General features: G+C 34.2%; 1 protein-coding gene across 2 annotated transcripts in view; it reads left to right on the top strand.

The window, feature by feature from the left end:
- The window catches only part of LOC150104812 (uncharacterized), a 449,875-nt gene that overhangs the window by 186,967 nt on the left and 245,852 nt on the right, over nucleotides 1-17,056 (top strand). For both annotated transcript variants that reach the window (XM_090395370.1, XM_090395369.1), the window contains 2 exons: nucleotides 5,009-5,092; nucleotides 12,990-13,017. In XM_090395370.1, the coding sequence (XP_090251496.1) occupies nucleotides 5,009-5,092; nucleotides 12,990-13,017 (112 nt within the window). The remainder of the gene's footprint in view (nucleotides 1-5,008; nucleotides 5,093-12,989; nucleotides 13,018-17,056) is intronic.

Here is a 17,056-nt window from a genome sequence, read left to right as displayed (position 1 = left end):
ATCGCATTAAGCAAGATTTTCCTGTACAACAGTGCAAAGTGAGAGGATCTCGGAGAGTTTTTTTTTTTACTCCTCCTCCTTTCCATGGTCTGCCTGTTTCATTCTCCAGATACAAATACTTTCTGTGATTTTACAAAGTTATCCATGTTTGAATGAAGGCCTTCATTCCCCACTCTGTTCAATATTCCCATTTTATATCAAAGCCATGATTTTCCAAAAATGTGCCTGGATGGTCCAAGAAAAGAAAATAGCTTATTGTAAGTGGCTTAAGGCCAAAATTCTAACTTCATTTACAGTCTACTAAAGCATGCAACATTTAGATATAGCAGATCTTCTGGTATCATTTTTCTCAGCCAACTCCAGAATAGCTGACCAAGTCAAATCACTTTCTTCTTTACCGGGAATACTGCATCATATGCCTCCTGTGACTTTCTGTCAGGGAGACATCAGAAGAGTCCTGAAGAACCTGGATACCGGAAAATGCTTCTGGTCCTGATGGAATCATCATTGTATTCAAGAGATGTGCTCCTGAATGCCCACCTGAACTAAAATGCTATTTATCATCTGTACAACATATTATACTCAGCAGTCTTCCACTCTACAGCATTAAAGCAAGTTCATATGCAACCAATTCCATAAAAAGGCAATAAGTATCACCTTCAAACTGTTAACCTGTTGTTCTCATCCAACCTTGGAATACTTTCTCACATTATGTGGTGGTGCATCTAAAATCGTACTATACTGTTCAGAACATAGTGGTTTGGTTGATTGCTATTGTCTCACAGATTGTTGGCTTCCACTTTGGTTTCATCTTCAGATATTTCTGTGGGCATTGCTCAGCAGTACTAGCATCCAGTATGTGTCCTTTCCCCTTCCTCCATTTCTGCAAAGCCAAGAGCAATACGAGGAGCAGCTGCCTGATATCCTTTACAATTGAACTGCTGACTCACCACACTGTTTCAGTTCTGTGAAAGCTTTCTCTGTGAAACATTCCCATCCCTCCTACACACTACAACCTACAGTTCTATGAAAGGTATATCAACCATTATTGGAATAATTTTTATTGCCCCCACTCATGGGACTACCCGGGGTAATTTTCATGATATCATGAATGAATGTGAATTAAAAGAAGGTCTTTGGAGGCATGTATGTGTTTATGGTGATAATTAAATATTAGAAATTGAGGATTGTGATTTAAGCAATTAATTTTTTTCTGTTATGATAGTAAGAAAAAAAAACAGGATTTGTTCTTCTGTTTCATTATGCAAAATACTGAAAAAAAAAAAAATTTTTTTTTTAAACATGAAAATTGTCAAAAGCAGTGAATTATCTAATTTTTAAATTAATTTGATAATCCATTAAAAATAACCATAGTTATTAAAAGTTGATAATTTTATGTATAAAATTTATCAAATGTACATATCAGCAATAAGTCAATAAATTATTATTTACTTATAATTTTGTGTTCTGATATATGCCATCAAAAATAAAACCACAAATATCAAATATACAGTTTGCAATTTGGAATATGCTGTGCATGTGTACAATGATCATTTAATACTTGTTTCTGAACTATTTTTATGCAATAAACTTTTATTAGAGATCCATGTCTTCAGTAATGGATCTCTAATACAAGTTTATTGCATAAAAATAGTTCAGAAACAGGTCATTCATTGATCATTACCACATTATAAAATATTCCTGTTAGCATTAGGATTGTTGATATGTCCTAACTTGTTAACTAAACTAATAATTGTTCGCAAATAATATTCAGGAAATTTTGGTCACCATTAATTTTTTTCCTCTCTCTATGCAGCAAATTATATAACTTGCAGCCATCAGATAACTTGTCACTTTTATTTACTTTCCAACTGACTTGCCTATTGGGCTCTGCCAGTAGCAGCCCAATAGGCAAGTCACATAGCCAGGGTTGTTTGTTCAAATGACAGAGCCCTTGAAAACTCGCACCTTCGCGAGACTTCTTTTAGCCAATGGCTACAACCTCTACAAAATAGATGTGTATATCTTCTGGGTCTGGCTCCCACTGATGAGACCTCAATAAAGGTCAAAACTCTGGGTAGTGGCCCTTCCTATAATGCATAGCATTATACACACCCAAAAGGATATGTGGTTTGCATTATGTGATACTAAGACTATTAATGTGAAGTCATTAGTCTTTATATACTAGTCATGAAGATACTTCGTGTGCAAACTTTGTTTGCTTATACTTGGATAAAGGATTGAATAAGAATATAATTTCTTGGCATCTTTAATTTAATTTATAATCAAGAGAAACAATTATCAACAAGAAGACAGTATGTTGTGTATTATGGGGACACTAGAGCAACTTCATGTCAACTCAGCTGCATCTGTATTTCAGTGGACTAGTGAAGATATTTCATCTGCAAAGTTTTATTTGCTCACACTCTTGTTCTTTTTTCTTGACCACTTTTTCACACATGAAACTGACGTGCTGTAGGTTGTAATCATATGGAAGATTGATACATTTAAAAATAAAAATAAAATAAAAATAAAAAAAAAGTAAAAAATAAGGATGAACAAGAATATAATTTCTTGCTAAGTACAGTTTTTACTAAATTAATAAAGGTGGTATTAGCGTAACTGCATATAGGAGTAACTCTTTACTGTTGTGGATATGATGTGGGTATTTACATGTTCTAACTAGGTGGTGGGGGGGAGGTATACTCTGCATGATTACATCAAAGCATTGGGGGGGAAAAAAGAAGAAGAAACCTAAGCAAATGATTTCGTGGTTTCAACATATCACAGAAATATATCGACAAAAGTAATATCTTTTGCTCCTTGAAATAGCCAGTTCAACACAATACATTTAATGTTTTTTGTGGTGGTGGTGGTGGTGGGGACATTGGCTGAATTAACATTAATATTTTAAATTAACCACACAAAGAGAAACCTCTGTTCAATATATGTAATGGTGACTAAAATTATTAATAGTACCGGGTGGCCATAAAATAACTTTCCCTCTTTGGAGGCATCTGTAGCTAAAACCAATAAAGGGAATGAGACCAAATTTTATATTGAGACTTTCGAAGGCATGGGGAGATGATTTCCGCAAAAAAAGAAATAAAGGATTTAGTACCAAAAGTTGCCAATAGGGGAAATTTTGGTGCTGGCAGAGCTGAAAACAAGCATATAATTACATTAAAGGTAGATAAAATGGAATAATAACATTTCGACAATATAAGTGACAGCCACATCACTCATTCCAACTGGATATGTAACGCATTACAATGATAATAAGAATAATTAAACTAAAACAACTTGTGAGAGACACAGAAGTTAATGTAGTGATTGAACTCACAGAAAATAATGTTTTATTCATCAGAATCAGTGTCCCCTGGACCACATACACGATTTTCACTGTGCTGACCTTTCTTGTGTACGACAAATTGCATCCAGTGTGCGACATGCTCTACAGCTGAGCATAAGGAGTCGGATTGGATGTTCATAACAGCCTGTTTTATGTTCTCTTTCAAGACATGCAGGTTGGGAATGCCACCAACATACACAATGGATTTCAAATACCCCTACAGCCAAAAGTCACATGGAGTGATGTCCGGGGATTGAGGCGGCCATGCCATCGGAAAGAACTGACTGATAACCCTCTCATTACTGAAATGCTGGCGTAAAAGGCGCTGTACTGAACACTCAATGTGTGGCCGTGCTTCATCCTGCATAAAAATTATGGAGTCCAAACATTGTCTTTGCTGCAATGCAGGAATGACAAAATTTTCCAGCATTCGTCGATAAATCTCTCCATTAATGGAGCAGGTTACAGGACCTGTAGGGGTAATATACTCAAAAATGTATGGTCCTATTATGAAATTGACTTCACAGCCGATTTCATAATAGGACCATACATTTTTGAGCATATACACACGGTTACTTTTGGAGAATGCAGTGGTACTTGCTGGATCACTTGGGGATGTTCAGATGCCCAAATTCTGCAGTTGTGAATGTTGACCAACCCATTTAGATAAAAATGAGCCTCATCACCCCACAATATTTTCCAAGGCCAGTCATTGTCAAACTCCATTTGGGCAAGAAGCGTTAGTGCGAAGGTCATGCGCTTATCATAATCTGCGGTAGTTGGTGCTTGCACATGACTGAACTTATATGGATAGAAGTGAAGCATTTTCCATAAGATTTTCCAGACTGTACCATAAGCCATATCAAGTTGGCTCGAGCTGTGGCACGAGCGCTTGGACCAGTACTGGTCCCTGTGTCATCGAACACCGCAGTAGCAACGTCTGTTACTGTCTCTTCTTGCACTGCTTTCCATCCTCTGCTGGGTCTTAACTCCTAATGATCCAGTTTCTTCAAACTTCTTAATCATAGCTCTCAGTGCTACAGCTGACATAGGACCTGTACGCAGGTTATGAAGCTTTCTAAATTCTCTAAAGGGTGCTGCAGCATTGCACTGTTTAAGGTAAAATAACTTAACAAGTAAAGCATGCTGAGGCAAGGTAGGACACATATTGAGCACAATTCATCAGTCATTCGAATAACTGCCTGAACATTCCCAATCCCTTTTTAAGTGGAATTGGTGGCGCTGCTGTCATGTATGCACAGTAAAATTTGCATAATCCTTTTTACCTGCATTTACTGCAGATATCTGACTGCTTTCGGCTCCTCCAGCACCAAAATTTCCCCTATCGGATACTTTTGGTACTATATCTTTTTTTTGCGGAATTCATCTCCCCATGCCTTCGAAAGTCTCAATATAAAATGTGGTCTCATTCTGTGTTAGTTTTAGCTACAGATACCTCCAAAGAGGGAAAGTTAATTTATGGCCACCCTGAAGTAATAATAACTATCAGCTCTGGCAGAAAGCATCTCTTGAAATTAGTTTTTTGGATTTATCAAATACAAGGTAACAAAAAACTATTTTCAGAGAGTTTTCAATTAATAAATTATGATATTCATGAATGCATATACATTTTGGCAAATTTTTTACTTGTTCTAGGAGATGAAACAGTCAGTTCCACCTCGTCTCACTGCCATTGAGACGCCAAAATCTGAGGAAACAGAACACCCGTTTTCTTTTATGGTGAGTTTATATTCAGTATCTTCTGATTGTTTTCTCTTTTGATGAGCATTACATGGATTTTTTTCTCAACAAAAGTTTGCATTAAAATAACAATAATAACAGATGTGCAGCATTAATTGAAAAAAATGTGAAATGGGCAATTATATTTGGAATTCTAATTCTTTGAAACAGATGTTTCTAAATACTTTTGTTAGGTTAACCAGATGTTTAACTCCCCTTCCCATGGATCCAGTGTTGATTAGAATGTGATCAGGTTGTTAGTATATAAAAACTAGGTTAAAAAAATGAGTAAGTGTACTGTACAGTGCATTTTTATTTTAAATTTACATTGAAAATACTTATTTTGAAGAGAGGGAGAGAAAGAGAGAGAACCTTAGTCTTCATCTTGATAGCAAAACCAAACATCAGTTTGTCTAACTTGGTTGATGAGAAGTAGGGATACAATGATCTTTCAGTTATCATAGGATAATTGATGGTCATAAGATAGACCTTGGGAAATTAGTCAGCAATTCTAAATTTCACATGATATTGTAAAATTTGAAAATCCTGTGTAATCAAAGAGCAACAGCTTGTCCATTTTATAAAATGCATAATGTTTCAGATAGGCTATATACATAATTATCATATACACATAAGAAGGTTAAAATGTTGTGTACAGAAAAAAGAAGTGCAGTATACAAAGTAAACATAAGCAAGAACATGATCCTCTGCTGATAGGCAGTGCATAATATGTATTGTCATTTTTAGTTTCAATTTTTAAGTAGCATAGATTTTTAAGTTTCTGTAGAAATTCTAAATTGCTACATAGCATAAAAATTTATTGTCAGAATAAGAGGCCAGGGGATTGGCTTGTGTGTGTAATGACAATAAAACTGTACAATTGAAAAAGAGGTGAAAACAGACGAGGAATCTATTTGTGTTGTTGAATATTTAGGATTGTATATTTTGGAGAAAAATGATATACGGGGAGGACTGTTCCAAAGAACAGAGGTAGATGGAATGAATGAAGAGGATGAAAGTTGGTTTGATATATTTGAAGCTGTACTCTCTATGATGTTGACCAGCAGCTGTTCTTACATGTTTAGAGGAAAACAAAGAAATTTTATCAGTTAAGAAAATATCTATAAAAAAGACAATGCAGAAAAGAGCATCTAAAAAAATAAAGAGGCAGTCTCTGTGAGGAGAGATCATCAAGCAAATTGTCCTCTTCTGCATATAATCACACATTCTTAGAGAGGTTTTGAATGTATAACCTAAATGGGAGAATGTATTCTAAGGTCAGGTTGACTTGGGATTTATAAAATATTAGGAGAGAATTAGTGTTCTGAATAAAAAAGAATATAGTGTTTTGGAGGCTGAGGAGTCTATCAGTATCTTTAAAGGTACCTGTGGCATGACTATAAACAACAAATTACACAATAACCAGTAATTAACTTTAATGAAATGAAAGTACAGATATTTTGTACTGAAAATAACAGTACATGCAGCAGTCAGTGGTTTACCAATTAAAAATTATTGCTGCATGCTAGAAATTAATATTACTAAATAATATTATTAAAAATAAGTCGGCAATGTAAAAAGGGCCTTGCAACTTTTTTGAAAAGACATTCATATTTAAACCAACTTCTATGGAGAAGACGAGCTTCATCACAATGGATACTGTGTTTAGTATCAATACCATGTTGTGTCAAACCAGACTTTTGAGGTTTCATGTATTCAATATAATATTGATGTTCATTAATTTTTTTTTCACAGAACAGCCTATCTGCCCAAAGTATGTTAGATTACATTCACAAGGTATCTGATAAATGTTAGCTAATGATAGAGGAGAAAGTTTGTCTTTTTATGTACCAGTCGGTTCAAAGATACCAGAAATAAGGGATTGTAACCCTTTGAAGAATCTTGAGGTGTTGGAACATACGTCAAATATCTGCAGGATTTGATTAAAGTTGTAACCATTAAATTCCATTAAAGTTTTGATAGTGAGAAGTTCTTGATGGGGAGGAGCACACCTATGTGCTCTGTTAATTAACGACTTGATAACACCAATTTTTTGAGAGGTATGTTGAGCAGACTTTTGATGGATGTATCTGCTAGTAAAGGTAGGTTTTCGATAAACACCGGTTGATAAATTACCGGAAGCTGTGCACGTAAGAAGGACGTCCAAGAATGGTAAATTACTGGTCTTTTTTTCACATGGTGAATTGATTGGATGAAGGCTATCGATCTGTTGTAGGAAAGTGGTAAGTTCATTTCCAGAATGAGGCCAAACGGCAAAGACATCATCAACATAACGAAACCAGCGAGAAGGTTGGGGATGAATAGATGAGAACAAGCAATCTCATAAATCGCCCCTTCCCAAACTGTTGGCTGCGGCCCCCTTGGAAGGGGGCATGAAATAATGGAAACAAATTGAAAATGTTTTAAGACTAAGTAGTTTTTTTGTCTTAAAAGAAACGTATTTAATTTTTATTATTTATTTTTTGTTATTTTTTATATTTTAATGGGAAAAAAAATCACATTGGTGCAGGTTCACAAATTTTGCTTCCTGCATATTTCAGCGCTTAATGAATATTAGTAAATATATGCCTATTCATATAAGTTTCATTTCAAAGCAGAAATCTAAGAATTGCAGTTTCAAATATTTCACCTGATATTGATTTTTGGTTAGCAGTAGTGAAACACATCCATCACATTAAATTGTTATTAAACTTCTTTTATGTTTTTAATTCTTTCTTTATTACTAATCGTTTTACATTTCATGTGCTTGTACTGCAAATGTACAATAGCAATATATCTATCTATATAAAAATATGAGAGAATGTGCCATGTCAAATGTGTATCTAAGATGCTAAAAATGTAATATTTGCATTTGATTTTTGCAGTATTCGCTGTGTTTGTATTGAATATAAATACAATCAATATTATAATAATATATGTCTATATTACGATTTTTTTTCGAGAGAAGCCATGAAATATTTTAGTTTTTCCAAAGAGGGCCCTGACATCCAGAAGTTTGGGAAGCACTGTTCTATATGGTTCAAAAAATAGTTTGCCAAAGGTGGAGACAGAGGGCTACCCATGGCAGTGCTTTAAACTTGTCTATAGATCTTGTTTTTCCAGCTGAAATATTCAATTCTATAACAAATTCAAAAATCCTCACAATATCAGGAGGGTAATTATCATATAGTAAATTAGCAGTGTCAGATAACGGAATGTTGGTAAAGAGAGAAACAATATCAAAGCTGACTAATAATTCATCCGACTCTTGTATTTGAATATCCTTGATTTTCTCAAGAAAATGTGTGGAATTCTTGATGAATGATCTGGATTGTCTAGTATGGGCAGTTAATAAACTTGACCAAAATTTAGCAATTCTATAGGTGGGAGAGTCAATACAATTCACAATTAGTCTTACTGGATAATCTTCTTTATGAATTTTTGGGAAACCATATAAACGAGTTCTAAAATGAGTGTGCAACTTGTCCAAAGTATTTTGATCCTAACTAACAACTTCATCAAGCAGCTTATTTAATTGTTTAATTTGTTTTTGTAGCATTATAACTAATTTCTTGATAGGTGGAGGTATCCTGTAGAAGGCAGTCTATCTTCCTCTCATAGTCTGCCTTATCCATTACCACTACAGCTTTCCCTTTATCTGCTTTTGGAATAGATATATTGTTCTTTTGTCTTAATGAAAACAGTGCACGGGTTTCAGCACTAGATAAATTATATGGAGGTAATTTGCTTTGAAAGAGTAAAGCAACAACTCCAAAGCCTAGTTTATTAACATCTTCCCTTGAAAGTCCCAACACATTGTGTTCGATGTTATGCAAAAAATTAAGATACAGGATGCATTTACAAACCAAAGCAAAATCATAGCCTTTAGCCAATACGCTAGTTTCAGCATCAGACAGTAGGCATCCAGAAATATTCACAATCCATTTATTAGAGTTTGAGCCTGTCAATATGTGTTTTTTCTTTGTGTTTGTGTACCATAGTAGACCAGAGGTAAAAAGTCAAAAGGAGAAAATTGATCTTTATCGGTGATCAGAATTATCAAAAGTAAGAGAGAATGTGAAACAAGATCTTACTTGTTTCTAGATGAAATAAGCTTGTGTTTAGTTAGTATTTCAAATTCACTAGAGTTTCAGTTTCAGAGGCATTGATTAATGTTGAATCATTTGAGCATTACAAGTGGAATGGAACGCACTGTCATCAGCAAAACCCATAGTTTGAGGTTAGTGAGAGAATGTCATTAATGTGTAGAAGGAAGAATGTGGATTTTCACCCTTATAGACCCATTAGATACCCCAGCTTTGATATAGAAATATGCTGAGAGAAAATCATCCACTATGGCATGCAGTAAACAACTAGAGATGATGCTGGACAATCCATTCAAATAGCAGGAAAGAGACCATAAATGGTAGCTTGTTGTTGCCAGACTTGGTCAAATACCTTCAGAAATATCAAGAGCAGCCATGTGAATTTCTCTAAACTTTTTTGCCATGGCTTGTTTAGAATTGAATAAAATTTGGTTTTTATGTGAATCCTGCCCACCAATGGTTGTAAACCTATAGCATGTTTGTATAATTTAGTGATTTTGGTTGGCTGAGGATTAGATAATCTGGAAAATAGGCTCTAGAGACCAAGCATGTAACTTTTTCAAGCTACTTCATGTTTCCACTAAGTGGGTTGGTAGTTTACAGTTTGCTATGAAATTTCTTCTATCACTTAAAGAAATCCAGTGATTCTAAAGATGCCAAGGATTACTATTCAAAAGATATGTTGTTTCAGTTAGATTATTTGAAAGGCAACATTATGTAAAACGGAATTATGTCATGATTTTGTTGTGAAAATGAATGTCATATGAGAATGGTATAAAATTCAATTTTTTTTCCCACTAGGTCAGATAGTAAATAATACTTAATTTTTTTTTTATCCATATTTTGTCCTGTATGAAAATAAAAGTTTGTGAGTGAAGTATCTTCTAACTTCTGTCTAACTACTTGCATAATGAGACAGCTTCACTACTCTTACACCCACAGGATAATAAAATAATAGCCCACATTTTGCTACTGAAATTTTAGTCATATTTCTCATATTTTGCATATGAGAAATTAGACTTCCTTTATTGAGTTTGCACCAACATCTCCATGGATCTCACTTCCCACTGATGTGACTTCAGTGAGCAAAATTGAAACTGATTGGCGAAGTGACTCTTTTCATAATAATGCAGTATACACATTCTAGGATGTATGCTTTTCCTTATTGGATATATAATATAATTTAGTGAAGGTTGTTGCTCTTGTTATGCAAATAGCCAGTTGTGATAATACTTCTGGTGTAAACTTTTAGTTTGCTTATGTTAGGGATAAAATATGGATTTAAACAGAATGTAATTTCTCATCATATATTATAAGTCTGTTTGTTTACTTGGGTCATACCACAGCAGGAGAGTAATTTGCCACTTGGATAACTGAAAATACAGTTACATAGTACTGCACTAGTCATTTGACAAACTAACCTATTCAAACTGAATATAATCAGTAGTACAGTGATCTCACATAATTGTGAGATCACTGTACTACTGATTATATTCTGATATACAAATGACTGCCTGGTTGGCCAAGTGGCTGATGTATCCATTCTCTAACTAATAGGCTGTGGGTTCTAATCCTGCTCTGGGCGTGGATATATGTGTTTGTCTTTAGATGATAGATAAATTTCATCGCCTCCTCCTCCCTGCTTACTGGACCAGAAGAGGCTAAAAACGTTCTGTGCTTGGTCTCTAGAGCAGGACTTCTGAGCTATGTTAGAATGATAAAATAAAAATAAAAATGATAAATAAATAAAAATAAATTATAAAAAAAAATAAAATTCTTAGCCTGCCCATGGTGCAGGTATACTAGATATTTACAACCGTTTGTGGACAGGAAATGCATTTTTAACTGAAATCACAAAGTGAGTGCATAAAATTAATTTAATACACTCAGCCCTCGACTTATGACCACTTGTATTTACAACAGTCATTCCATTAACACAATCACTGAATACTACCTCACTCCCTCAACCCACTGACCAAGATGTTATTGCTGTCTTAAAGACATTATTTAAGAAATACTTTTGCTCAGAGACTGTTGCTTTTAATGAGTGGAATAAAGTCCACAGAGATTTTTGGATGGAATATAATATTTTGCAGATTCCACTTAAAGTGACGTAGAGTGTATGATTGGTGTTTGGAAGAAGAAGAATGCTGAAAATGTATGCTCATACATTCATAGGATTCAACAAAGGCGTTGAAGATTGGTGACAAGATAGTGATACTACCTAAGAGTTGTGGTTGAAATAAAGATGCAGAGCATATGTTGGAAGATGTGAAAGAAGAGAACTCTCAAATGAAAACCTCATAGAGCTAGAATCACAAAATAAAAAGAAGAAAGAAAAAGCAGAAGAACAAGAAAATTAAGTTGAAGTTGCAAAAAAGTTTGTGATTAAAAAAACTGACTGAGGCATTTGAATCTATTAATAAGGCAATTTGGTTGTTTGAGGAATTGGATCCTGACATGGAGAGATTTAGCAAAGTAGCAGAATGATGCAAGCTGCACTTGCTTGCACAGAAAAAATTATCCAGAATTGAAAAGGAAACATGTACAGACTAAGTTGGATGTAATGTACGAATTTTCTAATGGCTATTCCTGCTGCCACCTTACCCTTGAAAAAAATCTGATGTACCCATTCTCCAACTAACAGGCTGTGGGTTCTAATTCTGCTCTGGACATATATATATATAAACACACAGCTTATACCTTCCACAAGTTATGCAACTGGTGAATCATCCTCAGAATGCTTTGTTGCTGTTCCTGAATTTAAAGAATTTGCTGTTAATGACCTAGCCTACTTATCTCTTCTGATGTATTGCCCAATTAATAAATCAACAGCTTTGAAGAATTACTTTTGTCCATGTGTTTTGAGCTAATTATATTTTTCTTTTAAGTGCACAGAAGCACTGGGCACTCATGTTTCATTATTTATTACAATACAGTGCTATATGCAGAAATTTTATGTTATAATTTGTGCATTGTATTATTTCACTATTAACAAAAAAAGTAAAATTAGTTAAATATAACAAAACAGATCTATTTTAGCATTCAGACATGTTAATTGTTAACATATCTATGGTTCCTGTAGTGATTTCCAACTTACAGCCTTTTCATCTTATGACGAAATCATCCAAGTGAAATCCTGTCATAAGTTGAGGACTGACTGTATTTGTTTAAATCACAGGATACAAAACTGGATGTTAAACTAGATTTTTATGACTAGCATTATCAACACCAGAAATACACTGACACACTAACAGCCAAAACTGTGGAGCATGATCAGCTTCTTTGGAAGGGTGACTTTGCTTTTTGTCTTAAAGTAAGATGAAGAAGTATTAATATTAGACTTAGTTTTTACATTTCTCTAAGCACAAATATAATTGGCCAGGCATGAAATTATTTGCAGTGCTTTTCATGTAAAAATTGACGTTTCTGCTTTTGACATTTTTTTGAAATTTTATCAGTTCAAGATGTCCTAGTGCAAACTGTCACTCCTATGTGTTTGGTATTAGTCCTCAGATATGAATATGCACTCAACTATATCATGAGTAAATTAATGATTTATAGAGAAGTTATGGTATATATACTGATTATAGAAGGGTTCAATGCTAAAACTTCTCTCTCAAATCCTTTATTTTTTTGTTATAGGTTATCATAGAAATAATGATGAAACTTAGTTTGCATTTATGAACAGCTAAACGGAATTTTTCTTTTATGTTTTAATCTTGAGAAATCATATTAAGTTTATCATGAACATTTAGATTGTAATAAATGCTTTATTCCTCCTTTAATAGGATCCATCTACCTGTCAAGATAATGAAAGTAAGTAATTATTTGTCTCAACTAATTATCATTTCAACGAATTTACTTTTATGAAGATTGTTTAACACGATAATGCGTCTTCATTTTCTTGGATAATTGTTTAATCTGCAGCAAATGAGTGTGATATTTCACATTATCATCATAGGCACTAAACTAGCAAACGAGTAAGACTCTCTTCCGAAATGGATTTACTGGTGAGTTCAGAAATGGTTGATTAAAATATCATGTGAGAGTAATTGATATTTCTTATTTGGAAGACATCTGTGACTTCTCTTAATGTGGCAATGCCTGCCCTACAACAAACACACAGCTTGACTAGAGAATTCTCATTTTGCTATAGTTTTTTTTCTACAATTCCTGCCATTGAAATGGCTAACAAAAAAGATAAATATTCTTAGTCATTAAAGTATTCTTGGATTATGCTTAGTTTGATACCTTTCTGTTGACCCTCACCTATGGCAAGCAAGCCTAATGCAGTTTTCTCTCCTCAACCTATTGATTGATGGGTAGCATACATTGTTGGTAATGGTCTTCTGTTTTGTTTGACTGTTTGATAACTTCATCCATTTTTGATGAAGTTACCAAACTCATGTATTGGATTCTTGGTCTCCCTTTACCAAGTCTTCATTATTCATTCAAATTTATAGCCCAATCTGAGTGTCTTAATCCTATAGTAGGTATCCTATTGTGTTATTTCTCCTTTTTTCTAATGTATGTAGTATTTCTCTTTTTTCTTCTGCCTTTCTTAATACCTCGCTATTTGTCCTTTCTGTCCATGCAATGTTTAGCATTCTGCACCAACATCACTCTCAAATGCCATAAGTCTTGATTTGTCTCTTTTTTTGAAGAGCCCATGTCCCTGATCTGTAGTGGGCCACACTCAAGACAAAGCTGTGCTCCTCTGTTCTCGGTGAATACTCTTTGATGTTAATAGTGTTCTTTTCTTGTTAAATGTCTTTTTGCATGTACTATTATTATTATTATTATTAAGAGGAAGAATAAAAAGCATCTCAGGTAGGTAATTTCTTTTACTTGCATTAATCTTTTCCATTCTAGTTGGATATTTATAATTTGCACTCCATTCCTGGAACATTTCATTACTTTTATATTTTTTTTTCATTGATTTTCTTTCATCTTTAATTTGAAGTTCATTCATCTCTGTAAGTGATTCTCAGTTCTCTTTCATTTTCTGCTTTTAATAGTATGTCATCTGCAAATCTTATTGTACTATGAAACCTATCATTGATCTTTATTCCACTGTTGATTTTTTTCCTGGAATTCATTCCTAGTCTCTTAAATATAAATATTAAAAAGTAGTGGTGAGAGCCCACATCCTTGTCTGACACCCTTTTGTATTTTATCTTCTTTTCCTTGTTTTCGTGTGATTTGATTTTTATATAATTGATAAATTAGTCTTCTGTCATTGTAATATATCTTCAGATATTTGAGGGCTTTGAATATTATATTCCAGTCAATGTTGTCAAAAGCCATTTCTATATAAGGAGATGCTTCGAGATTTTATAACAGTGAACTAACAATTGATGACAAATCTTAACAGAGCATTTGCTTTGAATGTTTGGCCATACAAAATGCACTCATAGTCTTAAGATTCTAATTAGAATTATCTACTGCCATATTGAAAGAAAAATAGAAGAAAATCTACCTGGGGGAACAAGAGAAGCTGTATTAACTCTCCAAATAATCATATAAAAAGCACTTAGAAAGTAAACACCACCATACTCATAGCATTCATTGATGTATCAATGAATGCTATGAGTATTTCAGCATACGCTTCCCAGCTGTCATACTTGTTCTTGAATTCATTTACACTACTTGCACACACACGCACCACTCTGTGAGAGAAAAATCTAGCTGTCACACCCTTCTTGATGGCATTCATTACTCAACTTCCAAGGAAGCCCTCACATCCTTTCCCAACTCTCCATAAAATTAAAAATTCCTTCTACTGATATCCTGTATGATCCTTTCAGAAGGTTTGTAAGTCATATCACTCCTCTTTCTCCTGTTTGGTAGTGTCTGCAGTCAACAAATTCTCAGCCTGTCTTCATAATCAGTATTCCACATACTGATATCATTTTTAACATACTCCTTTGTGCTCTCTTCACTGAATCAGAATCACCATGGAAACCAGGAGACCAGACCTGCATACATTAATCCAAATGAGGTCTTATCAAGGCCTTCTAAAGTGGCAAAATGACTTCCTTAGCTTTACATTTCAAGGTTCATTTCAGCATTGCAATTATCCTCAGTTATATTTGCAATCTTTGCTACGTGACCCCTGAACTTCAACTTCCTATTTACTAAAACTCCAAGATCTCTAGCCTGTCTAACTTCTTGTATAATCCCACTAATATAATATGACATTGGATATGTAATCACACTGCAGTGCATGACTTTACATTTACTAACATTAAACTGATAGCCATTTTCACATGCCCACAATTCCAGCCTATTCATATCATTCTGCAAGTACTGCAGATCCTGATTCCCCTACCAATCATCGTCATCATCAGCAAATAGTGTATATTGCCTGTGATATCCTTTCCAATGTCATTAATGTACAGATTGAATAACAGTGGACCAAAGACTGATCCTCGTGGTATCCCCCCCTTGAGGGTATATATCAGGAATTTGATGATGATGATCCCATATTCTCTAATTTCTGCAGCAAAATTTAAAAATGTAATGGTGCATCCATTAAATTGTCTAACTCAATGGTAACATTGTTATAAAATGTGAGCAAGTTGCTCAAACATGACTTTCTCTTAGTAAACCCATGCTGTTCATTGCAAAGTAGATCTTCTGTCAACCCATTTCTGAATGCAAGCCCTAACCAACTTTTCCAAAATCTTGATATCTTTCACAAAATCAATATAATATGCCATTGGAAATCTCATCGCGTCAAAGTGTGTAACTTTACACTTACTAACATTGAATTGACAGCCATTATCGAGCCTATCCAAATCATTCTGGATATGCTGGATATCCATAACACCCCTGATTGCCCTGCCTCCCTTTGTATTACTTAAACAATCAGCAAACAATCGAACATCAGTGATCTAAGGTACACCAATGGTCACCTAAAATCTGACAGATTCACACTAACCATATGCCTCTTTTTGGTATCTATTTGTCAACCATCCACTTATCCAAGTCAATTTATATTCCAATCTCATATTCTCCAGTTTATGTAATTACCTTTCATGTGGTATCCTAACAAATGCGTTGTCAAAATCTAATAGTATTATAGTGTATCCATCCATTCTCTTTATTCAACTCATCATAACATAGTTATAAAATATGAGCAAATTACTAAAATATGATTTCCCTTTAGTAAATACATGCTATTCCTTGCAGAGTATAGCTTGTCTGTCAACTTATTTCTGTATGCTAGTGCTTACCAACTTATTTAAAATCGTTCACCAACCCTTCAGATATACTGATATATGGGTAGTTAGACAAATCAGCTTATTCACCTTTGTACAGTGGTGGTGAAAAAAAACTGATGGATTCTCCCTTATGTAGTAGCACTACTTTATCTTCTTTCCACTCTTCTAGGGCAGTTCCTGTTGCAGAATTTGTTGGGTGGTCACTTGTTTATTTCAAATGTGGCTTGAATTATTGTGAAGTAATACCTTTTAAATTATAATTGTTTGTTGTGCCTTTTATCGAAAAAATAAACAAATTTTAGTTTTATTCATTTCTTCCTTCCTTTCTCTGAAAGCAAGTTTATAAGTACATTGAAGCTGTACATTGAAGAACTTTGTCTGTTGAGTTGGCAACTGTTGTCTGTTTCATGACATTTACAAAAAAAGTATGCAGCAAAAGCAATCTGAAAAGCAGAATACTGCAGATGAGCTTCTCCGATCCCACAATATCCCACTCAGTGTGTGTGGGTCTGTGGAGTAATTACTGTCTAAAAAGATCATGGTTATCATTATTTTCTCTCGATTATTTTCTTCATTTCACAAATGTCTTGGGCTATCTATACTTCCATACTGTTTTCAGTGGCCTGAAC

This window comes from Typopeltis vanoorti, chromosome 7, assembly GCF_054136105.1.
Source record: "Typopeltis vanoorti isolate ZY-2024b chromosome 7, IOZ_Tvanoo_1.0, whole genome shotgun sequence".
Taxonomy (NCBI): domain Eukaryota; kingdom Metazoa; phylum Arthropoda; class Arachnida; order Uropygi; family Thelyphonidae; genus Typopeltis; species Typopeltis vanoorti.
The sequence above is the reverse complement of the archived record's forward strand: the minus strand, read 5'-3'. Positions and strand labels throughout refer to the sequence as shown.